Source organism: Carcharodon carcharias, chromosome 30 (genome assembly GCF_017639515.1).
Source record: "Carcharodon carcharias isolate sCarCar2 chromosome 30, sCarCar2.pri, whole genome shotgun sequence".
In the NCBI taxonomy this organism is placed as follows: domain Eukaryota; kingdom Metazoa; phylum Chordata; class Chondrichthyes; order Lamniformes; family Lamnidae; genus Carcharodon; species Carcharodon carcharias.
The window spans coordinates 11,998,737-12,009,800 of NC_054496.1; the positions used below are offsets into that span (position 1 = coordinate 11,998,737).

The 11,064-nt window shown below is 43.0% G+C and overlaps 1 protein-coding gene across 1 annotated transcript in view; it reads left to right on the top strand.

Annotated features, from left to right (window-relative positions):
• The window catches only part of rab3da (RAB3D, member RAS oncogene family, a), a 46,399-nt gene extending 41,398 nt beyond the window's left edge, over window positions 1-5,001 (top strand). The window contains exons 4-5 of the mRNA XM_041177363.1: window positions 992-1,116; window positions 2,551-5,001. Coding sequence (XP_041033297.1) covers window positions 992-1,116; window positions 2,551-2,738 — 313 coding nt within the window. The 3' untranslated portion in view covers window positions 2,739-5,001. The remainder of the gene's footprint in view (window positions 1-991; window positions 1,117-2,550) is intronic.
• Window positions 5,002-11,064: the final 6,063 nt, after the last annotated feature.

Consider the following 11,064-nt stretch of genomic DNA (forward strand, 5'->3'; position numbering starts at 1 on the left):
GAAGGAACTGAGGGCATTCTGGCTAAGTTTGCAGACGATACAAAGATAGTTGGAGGGACAGGTAGTATTGAAGAGGTGGGGAGGCTGCAGAAGGATTTAGACAGGTTAGGAGAATGGGCAAAGAAGTGGCAGCTGGAATACAACGTGGGGAAGTGTGAGGTCATGCACTTTGGTAGGAAGAGTAGAGGCATAGACTATTTTCTAAATGGGGAGAGAATTCAGAAATCTGGAGTGCAAAGGGACTTGGGAGTCCTAGTCCAGGATTCTCTTAAGGTTAACTTGCAGGTTGAGTCGGTAGTTAGGAAGGCAAATGCAATGTTGGCATTTATTTTGAGATGACTAGAATATAAAAGCAGGGATGTGCTGCTGAGGCTTTATAAGGCTCTGGTCAGACCACATTTAGAATATTGTGAGCAATTTTGGGCCCCGTATCTCAGGAAGGATGTTCTGGCCCTGGAGAGGGTCCAGAGGAGGTTCACGAGAACGATCCCAGGAATGAAAGGCTTAACATATTAGGAACATTTGAGGACTCTGGGTCTATACTCGATGGAGTTTTAGAAGGATGAGGGGAGATCTGATTGAAACTTAGAATACTGAAAGGCCTGGATAGAGTGGACGTGGGGAAGATGTTTCCATTAGTAGGAGAGACTAGGACCGGAGGGCACAGCCTCAGAGTAAAGGGAAGACCTTTTAGAACAGAGATGAGGAGAAACTTCTTTAGCCAGAAAGTGGTGAATCTTTGGAATTCATTGCTCCAGAAGGCTGTGGAGGCCAGGTCATTGAGTGTATTTAAGACCGAGATAGATAGGTTCTTGATTGGTAAGGGGATCAAAGGTTACGGGGAGAATGGGGTTGAGAAACCTATCAGCCATGATTGAATGGTGGAGCAGACTCGATGGGCCAAATGGCCTAATTTCTGCTCCTATGACTTATGGTCTTATGGTCTTTAACAGTTGTCTCTTCATTCCTGTGGTGTCCTTTTGTCTAACAGGGCTACGCAGATCAAAACCTACTCCTGGGACAATGCTCAGGTCATCCTAGTTGGTAATAAATCTGACCTGGAAGATGACCGTGTAGTCCCCACAGAAGACGGAAGGCGGCTGGCTGACGATTTAGGTATACAAAATACGGTTTGCAGTATTTGCTATTTGAATGGGGACTACTACAATAGTCCTGTAGGCTAGAGGTGGCTGAGCTTGTCTGTCAATGTTTTTTGAGTGCTGGGATGTGCTAGGAATGTAACTAAACTACAACCTGAGTATGGAGCCCTGGAGCATATTCGTTGTTTAATTTAGTTCTTGATTTCTACAAACCTTGGTAGGGCAGAACATGAATATTGCTAAAAAAGAAAGACAATGTTAGCAAATCTTTTCGTTGTGCACTCATCAGGACAAACACAAGAATGCCAAATTTCAAAGGAAATCAGAGTTAACTTGCTAACCAGTCAGCACCCTTTTCTCCTGTAATTTAGATTGTTGTGATCCGGTGATTGTGAAAAGTGCTATATAAACGTAAATCTGTCTTTTATTGGCCAGGTGAAAGAATGCTCCAGGCCTGTACAGGATGAGGACTTGCCCAAGGAAGTGATCTGACACACTGAATAGTGAGAGACTAAAAAGTGTCATCTCCATCCCCAATATCTAACCAGAAGGGTCGGCTTTCATTGCTGTTCTCCCATGTTCATTTCAAATTGAACTGGCTTATTATTTTTTTTACATGTTTTATACACTGCTTACTGTATGACCACAAGCCAACGGAGAATATGGCCAGAGATGGAACCCATGCCAAATTCTTTGAGAATCAGGACTTGGGAATTAGCCTTGGGATTTGGGTCATTATTGTCAGTTTTAGCAAGTACAAAGCCAGAATGCTCAGTAAGAAGAAGCAGAGGTGATTTGTCTCTGGAGGCAGTCACAACAACAGCAATGTGCATTTATATAGCACTTTTAATGTAGCAAAATGTCCAAAGGAGTTTTTCAGGAGTGATTACCAAACAGAATTTGACACCCAGCTGCTTGAGATAATTATGACAGGTGCCCAAAAACTTGGTCAGTTTTCAGGAGCATCTTAAAGGAGGAGAGAGGGGGCAAATAGGTTTGGGGGAGGAAATTCCAGATTTTGGTATTAGGTAACTGAGGGCAATAAAAATTGAAGATGCATGAGAGGCCATAATTGGAGGAGCATGGAGGTCTTGGAGGGTTGTAGGGTGGGAGGAGGTTACAGAGATAGAGGGATTTGAAAATGAGGATGAGGATTTTAAATTCAGATGTTGCCAGACCAGGAGCCATTGTAGCGCCAAGGGTGATGGGTGTATGCAACTTGGTGTCAGTTAAGATACAGGTATTAGAGTTTTGGATGAGCTCAAGCTGCAACAGTGTGCAACTGGGAGATTGACCAGAACAGCATTAGCGCAGCTCACCTCTTATTAATGCTTTTTGTCATAGTTAGGGAGCCATCCAACTAAATTGCTGAGGGTGAAATAAGGCTTTATTAATTCATGTTCACCACTGTATTCCTCTTTTTTTTTAAAAAAAAAATCTTGTTCTGCAGGCTTTGAGTTTTTCGAAGCAAGTGCCAAAGAAAATATTAACGTGAAGCAGGTTTTCGAACGCCTAGTCGATATCATCTGCGTGAAGATGTCCGAGACCCTTGATGTGGACCCCACGCTGATCGGCAACAACAAGAATTCATCCCTTGCCGAGAACCCCCAGCCACAGCAAAGCAGCTGTCCATGCTAGGAACCCTCACGTCTGACCTCTTAGTCTCCTAAATCATCAACCACAGAGGGAGGATCCGCTAAGAATGGATTTGGGGAAGGGAGTGAAATTAGGCTTCAAAACATATTTAAAACTTGTCAGAGTGTATCATTTTTTTAAAAATTAGGAACTTGGCCAAACATTTCTACGTGTGATAGACAGGCACTAGTTTCCACCTGCCCATCCAGTTGAGGTGTTGCTTTCAACACTTACTCATACAGGTCTAAGGCAGCTATTGTTAAACCACCAAGGGAAGCAGGAATTGGTGGATAAAATAGTACATGTCAGCACTGGCATTGGTAGGTGGGGCCCTGTGCCGTCTATAGTTGGGAGGGGTGTTTCCAAATCGGGAAACTGGGATCAAGAGTAATTTAAAAAGAAGTGACCCCCAAGTTTGGAGTTTTTTTTTTAATCTTTCCGTTTGAAAATAAGATGAAGACTGGCGCAGACATTAACCACTGAGCGGGTTGGGATGGAAATAACAGTACCACTTCCTAGGGTCTTCATGGGTTATTGGTGATCAATGGTGTAAATGCGTGAAGACATTGCTCAATGAAACCATGCCCCACCACCCATTTCTTCATTCCTACCCCATAATGTGGAGGAATGTTACACTAAGGAAGCTAGCTTAGGACTTTGAGTCTTCTGCCATTACTGCAGCCCTGGCATTAGTGCAGTGACTAATGTAAAGCATTAACGCCAAATTTGGAGCAGTGTTTGTGTGTGCATGTTGCCAGTTCTCTGCTCTATATGTATAAATGAATTGTTTTCAGAATTGGTGAGCTGGTGTTTTATTCGCTCATGTCTCTGCAATGCGGTTTTGACTTCCATTCAAGAAGTTGACTCACCTGTAGGAAGCGAAGCTCACACTAGAAGGACTCTCTGTGAATGTGTTTCATATCTTTGACCCCTAGCTGCTACATGTCCGTACCTGTCTTTCACTGGCTTTTACAGGAGATCTCTCATGTGTGTCTTCTTGTATTGAAGGTTGCCTCAGCAGGTGTAGTGACTGATCAGCATGAAGTCAGCAGGCGCAGTATATTGTCTCTGATTTTAAAACCAGCAAAAGGAACCTGTCCCATTGAGTGAAATTACATTTACGTAGAATTTGCAGCACAGAAAGAGGCCATTTGGCCCAACTGGCCTGTGCCAGTGTTAATGCTCCACATTAACCTCCACCCACCCTTCATCTATCTCACCCTCTGTGTGATCCTTCTATTTCTTCCTCCTTCATGTGCTTATCTACCTTTTTTGCCTCCCAGTGCCTCTATATTCTTTCTATAATATGAAGACCAGAACTGTGCACAGTACTCCAGGTGTGGCCTAGCCAAGGTTCGATACGAGTTTAGCATGTTGTTTTGAAATGTTTTGAAACATTTCTAAATCGTCTTGCCTGCGGTTTCTAAATTAAATGAAGAGGCCAAGTATTTGGTAGCAAGGAGTGTTTGAAATCCACCCATAGGGGTTGGAATTGCCAAGTAGACTTCATAAATTCTATGACTCCTCCACAGGTGTGTTTCTTCAGTTCTTTGCCAGGTTGCTAGAGCATTTCTTTCAGAAGGACTAAACTGACCAAGGAGACTTGATTCCACAGAGTGGGCATACATTCAGTTCACTGGCACCGTGTCATTGAGGACAGTAATTGTCAAAGTCTCTGTGGTCTAGCTTTCTTCAGACTGAGGGGTTGAAAGTGGACATTCACCCTTGTCCAAGGGTTGGGGAAGAGGTGGGTTCGTGGTTTGAGTTCTGATTTGCTGATGGTGACATTGTCACATAAGGAGACTCGGGAATTTATAAACTGTTCACCCAAAATTCAGACTGGCTCAAAACTTGGGTGCGCTGTAATGGGAGGAGATTCTTTTCATTTGCTCTTTTTCAAAGATGCTGGTTTTAAAGATATTTGTTTGTTGATTCACCCTGGCAGGATGTCCCATTGCTTGTTCCTTGGCTTTGAACCCAAACAGCAGCAGATATCAGTAATCCCCATTGTCTGTGGCCTGCTGCCAATGGATACCTGTTCACAGGAGTAACTTTTAGAAGATAACCCGGTCTAGAGTTGTTGTCTTCTCATATATCGGTGGTGCTTTTGCAGGCCTGACTGTCAGTATTACAGTGTACACATTTTATTTTTCTTGGGATATGGGCATCTCTGGCTCGGTCAGCATTTGTTGCCCATTGCTAATTGTGCTCGAGAAGGTGGTGGTGAGCCAGCATCTTGAACCGCTGCAATCCATCTGGTGTAGGTACACTCACAGTGCTGTTAGGAAGGGAACTCCTGGTCTTTGACCCAGCAACAGTGAAGGAATGGTGATATAGTTCCAGGATGGGGTGTGGCTTGGAGGGAAACTTGCAGGGCAGTGTTCACTATGCGTCTGCTGCCCTTGTCCTTCTAGATGGTTTGGAAGGTGCTGTTGAAGGAGGCTTGTGTAGCTGTGGCCTGAGAGGCTGGTTAACACAAATTTGAGATTTATATGGCATTTTTCATGGGAACTGGAGGAGGCCATTTACCTTGTTCTGCTGCCATTCAATGAGAACATGGCTGTTCTGCTACCTCACTCCATTTTCTGGTTAAAGCTATTTCTCCTGATGAATCCCCTAATGAATTGATCAGTAACTATCTTATATTATGACCCCTAGATTTGGTATTGTTTCATCTGTGTCTTGTACTTTCACTGACCCAGAGGGAAACCTTTGGAGGGACATACAACTGGGAAATTAAGTGGAATAATTAATGCCAAATCAGATTCAATGAACTCTAGGTGCAGGTATTAAAACAATAAACTCTCCTTGCCACAGGGGGTTTTCTGTCCAAATTCACACCTTGGTGAAATTTCTCTCCACTTTCACCTGACGCTGGAGAACTGGAGTGAGGAATGTTCCAGAATGAACCATCCTGTTGCCTTGCTGTGCTGTTTTCCTGTCTGGTTTACAGTTCTGCAACCAAAGACCATTTTGCCTCATGAACTACGCAAGCTTTCTGAGGTAATGGCAAACCTTTCTTCAAGTGTTAATTTTTTAAGAATTCAAATTCCGGTCCTGGATTCAGCTGCTAGGAATCCTCACATAGGAACCAAATGCGTTTGAGGCAAGTACCTGTTGATTCTCCTGTATCCAAATGATGGATGGTTACTGAGGTGGGGCCAGTGGTGGACACCTTTCACTGTCACCTCCATATTACTATCCTTTCAGTGTTTCCAGCACCGCATGCCAATAATGTAGTCAATGCCTGAAATTAGGTGATGGCTGCAGCAGGGAAGGGTTAGGACTCTTGATTGATCGTGTTTTCAGCCAATTAGAACCTAGGTGGAAAACAAAGTGATCTACTTGTCACTGCATTGTTGTCAAGGTATTGGAGACGACAGGGGCAGTCTGTTGGATGATGTAGGACCTTGCGCAAAACCGGGTTGGCGAAATGGGACCCGTGACAAAATCGGGGCATTGAGGACTGTTGGATTTACGCAACGCTACCAGTGTTTGGGGGGGGGGGGGGCGTGCAGTAGCTCATTCACATTTACATTGCCTTAACTGTAAGAGGCGACTGGCACAGGAGACCTTGGTAAAAACAGGAATCAGCCCTAAAACAACTCATGATAGTTGCGAGTTAAACCTTTAATGCAGATTTCCTTTGCATGGACCTGTACTATATGTATGAGAGCTATAAATTATATATCCAATGAACCAAATTCTGCAAGAATACTTCCATGTTGCCTACAAATAATGATTTGGGAATTTTTTTGTGCAAACTTTGGCAAGAGGAGGAGGGGAAGAAGGTTACAAATGGAAGATAAAAAAGCACTAGGATTGTCAACTTTTCCATCTTGTTGTGTACATGTATTTTTCTGTTGACCCCATAGAAGTAGCCATCTTGTCTGTGTTGAACATTTCCTGTATGTTTAATGTTGGAAAAAATTAAGTCAATAAATAAAGATTAATATTCTAACCGCCAAGAATCCATTTTGTGTCTCTTGTTCCAACTTCACCCCGCTTCTACAATAAGTAAGAATGAGAAGGGAAAGGGGAAAAAGAGCCCTTGGGACACTCCAAGGTGTTCAATGGCACTTTTGAAATGTAGTCACACTGCTGTAATGCAGGAAATGTGACAGCCAATTTGTGCACAGCAAGATCCCACAAACAGTAATGTGATCATGACTAGAATATCTGTTGTTAATCATGCTGGATGAGGGAATAAATATTTGGCAGATCAAAGTCAGTCTGTTGGTGGCTCCCCACTGGAGCAAGTTTTCCCATTCTCATGTGCTTTCACTGTACCTTTGTCCCAATTCTTCATATTCCTTCAGATAAATAAGTCCTGTTTGACTTGGCTTTTAGAGTGACACATGGTAAAGCATTCCATAGCCTAACAACTCTTTGTGGAAAATGTCCTTCTAGTTCACTTGTATTTCTAATAAAAGATGTGACTGTGTGGGATTCTCCCTCCTCCAAGACAGGCCATGGCTACTTCCAGACATGATTGTACCTGCTAACCTATGTAAACCTGATTTGTCCCACCATTTCCCCATTCTTCAAATACCCGAGGGTTGTTGCTGGCTATCCAATCTTCAGCTTCACTTTTCCCCAATGTTGGGCCTCAGGCCTCACCACCTACACTGTGATCAATCCTTGTTGCCCCCAAAAATGGGCTTGCATGAATTTCTGGGCCCATGTCTGAAAGTGGTGGTTAAGGGCAAAAACAGCTTCTGCCTAGAGTCACTTGGTTTGGTTGAGGTGACATAAGACTGATGCTGTCTGCAGAGCTGAACCTTAGTAAGAATTAATGTTTTCAATGGGGTTGGGAGGGAAAGGGGGCACAGGAAGAGAAAGTAAATCAACAGTGAGGAAGTAACAGTGACTCAACCTACTTTCAAGATTAAATCTAAGAGTTTCCGTTGGTGCTGATGATAGCACTGATAAGTGACACGGTTTCTGTAATGAATCATTCTATAGTCTGTGATTCAGCATTCCCTTAGGAGGTGAATTTCAGTGATGTTTCATGTGTTTATCTAGGCAGAATCAAGCTCGGTCTCAGCAAGGGGACCGAAGAGATCTAACTCATTGCCACTCAGCTGTCCTTTCTGGCCAGGGGAAGGATGAACAGCCACAGTAATGCCATCTGGATAACTGACCAAAATGTTACGGACAGGAGGGGTGTTAAGTTAAACCATTAATTTCCCCTTTCACCATCCGTCTGTAAACAGAAGAGTGTTTTTGGTTTGCTTCCCCCTTTATAAGTGGTGGCATATTTCTCAACCCCTCAGCTTTGGTGTGACCCAATTTCTATTAATAACCCCACAGCAAACTCGAGATAGGATGAACTCAAAACACACACAACACAGGAGGAGGGTGGCAACAACTGCCTCCTTTGCCTTCATACGGTAAAACAGGGATAGAGAAAAGAAAGATTTATATTGAAGAGACCACAGAGAAATGTTGTTTCATATGGGTCCAGAATCAAAGTCCAGTAAGGTATTCCTTCACTGAGGTTGGCGGACTGAAAACTGATGCTGTATAATTCACTTTTCCGGTGGTGTTGACCTCACACGACGAGATTGGTATGCAGAGAAGAATCAGTCTTGTAGGTGATGGTACCGAATTCCCAGTAGAAGCTGTGTAGATGGGGTCCAGGTGTCCAAACCTGGGTAGAGCCCCTTTTCTGTGAGATTGCTTGTCGGATGGTAAATAGCAGAATGAGATTTTTCAGTTCCACAAAGTAATATTACTGGTTTCACAAATTAGAGGTCTATGTCACATGACCCCTACTTCTCCACACTGTCTTTGACAAGGGATGTGTATTCCTTGTCTGGATTGCCAAGATTATTAAATGTCCAAGCCATTAAGAATTGAAAGGAAGGTTGAGGGGCCCTTTGTCCTAACAGACGAGTAGACTCTGGTTGGCCAGCCTGGGTTATGAAAGGCTTTTGTATGTCTCTCCTTGAGCTTGGTATTTGCAAGCTACAGAGGGTTAGTTAGTGCCTTCAGAGATAATGAGGGGCAATTTTCTTTGATACTGCCATGTTTTGTTTGAGGGTGACAGGCAGACATAGCTTCAGCCATTTTAAAAGGTCTTTTTCCAGTTTTTAAAATTTTAGAAATAGCCATGAGGATATCTGTATTTATTTTATAAAAAATTATATAGGGTGAGGTCTTAGTCCCCTCACAAAACACTTGAGAGGCAGTGAAGGAACTAGGAGGGGAAAATTGATTCTGGAGTTGGGTGGGGTTAGGAAAAGAAGGGTAGGAAGAGGCTTGAATGGAGCAGAGCCACCAGCACAGAACAATTTGCTAAATGGCCTGTTACAGATGTGTGAATACAATGTAAGAGTTACAGATGCATTGATTGATAGCGGGTTTGTGTTTTGTAGTTGGCGTCCAGGTCCAGAGAAGGGGAAAGGTCAGGTAAAGTTCAAATTCTTGACTTCTGCTGGAAAGTGAGAGTGTGAAAAATATAATAAAAACAAGGACTTGCATTTATGTAACACCTTTCATGACCTCAGGACACCCCAAGTGCTTTAAAGCCAATGAAGAAGTGTAGTCACCGGTGTAAGGTAAGAAACATGGCAGCCAATTTGCTCACAGCAAGCTCCAACAAACAGCAATGCGGTAATGACCAGAATATCTATCTTCATATTAGTGATTGAAAGATAAATTTTCTTCAAAACTGCAGTGGGGATCTTCTACATCTGCCTGACATGACAGATGGGACCTCATTTTACTGTCTCATCCGAACAATGTTCTTCCAACAGTATTAGGGGGTAGCCAACTGTGATTGAATGTATTTCTGGAGGTTTCATCACATGATTTCCCCCTATCACTCCCTAGCTCTGGCCATTAGTCAGCTAACACATTCATCCTTGTGACGCACTGCCTTCCAAGCTAATTGGAAAATAAAAAGACACATTACCCAATTGGATGATGCTTGACTGTCAGCCAAACAGCCTTTCCTTTACTCATTTTCAATATTTTTTTATAAAAGCAAAATACTGCGAACGTTGGAAATCTGAAATAAAAATATAATACTGGAAGAACTCAGCAGCTCTGGCAGCCTCTCTGAAGAGAGAAACAGTTAATATTTCGAGTCCAATATAACTCTTCCGATATAACTGAGCTCTGTTTCTCTCTTCACCGATGCTGTCAGGCCTGCATTTTCTGTTCAATAGTTTTATCTGATTAAGAGAAATGTTCAAAGAAAATGAGAAAATAAAACAATCTTTTTGAACGTCCCGATGATTTTATCTCCAGGGTTGTACACAGCAGTGTCCTGGAGATTGACCTTCAATTCCTGGAGACTCCAGGCTAATCCTGGAACGTTGGTAACTCTAAACAGTACAGCATCTCCTTGAGTATAACAGTGTGAAAAGTATAAAGGTTTCAAGCTTGGTACATTTCCAGTTACCTGCTGACATATATAAATAATGAGTTAATGGCAGACTACCAGTTCTATTAGAGTTGGATTCCAGCGTGAGTCAGTACCTTTCGGATGGAAGGGGAGATGATCAAGATACAAGTATCCAATGTCTGGAAATGGAATAAAAGCAAAATACTGCGGATGCTGGAAATCAGAAACAGAAACAGAAAGTGCTGGAAGGACTCAGGCCTGGCAGCACCTGTATGGGGAGACAGAGAGAGAGAGAGTTAATTTTTTGAGTTGAACGTGGCTCTTCTTCAGAACTGGGAGCTAGAACGTGGAGTTTAGCACCATCTGGTGGTAAACCCATGACCTGATCCAACATTTTCTTGATCCTAGAGTTGGATCTCTGTCATAATATCGCAACAGGTGCAAATACATAAAATACTCGTGTGAAACTAGTGTGTTCTCAGGGTGAAGGCCTGGCCTGACTAACTCTGCATCATCCCTACCCATGGTCACACTTTCTCGGTACAAATTTCATCAATAGGGTTTATTTCGAGCAAACAAAACCAATTTTGTCAAACATTTCATTTTTTTTTTGATCTGCCTAATATTTGGCGTGCAGGAAAACTCATTTTCGTGCTGCCTCCAAGAAAACTCCTGAGGAAGCCACAGAAGTGGAAAATCTTTTTGCCTCAGATGGGGTAGTTACTCTTAGTCTGTTGGAGGATGACGTCAAACCTGTCTATGTTTTGTTCTATGTGTTCTTTTGTTCTATTGTTGGTGACATCTTTTGATGATCTGCTTCTATCACTGCTTGTTTGTCCCTACAACCACACCAACCCCCTCCACTTCTCTATCTCTGTCTCTCCGCCCCCCCCACACACCTTAAACCAGCTTATATTTCAACTCTTTCTTGGACTCGAACTCAAGTTCTGTCGAAGGGTCATGAGGACTCGAAAC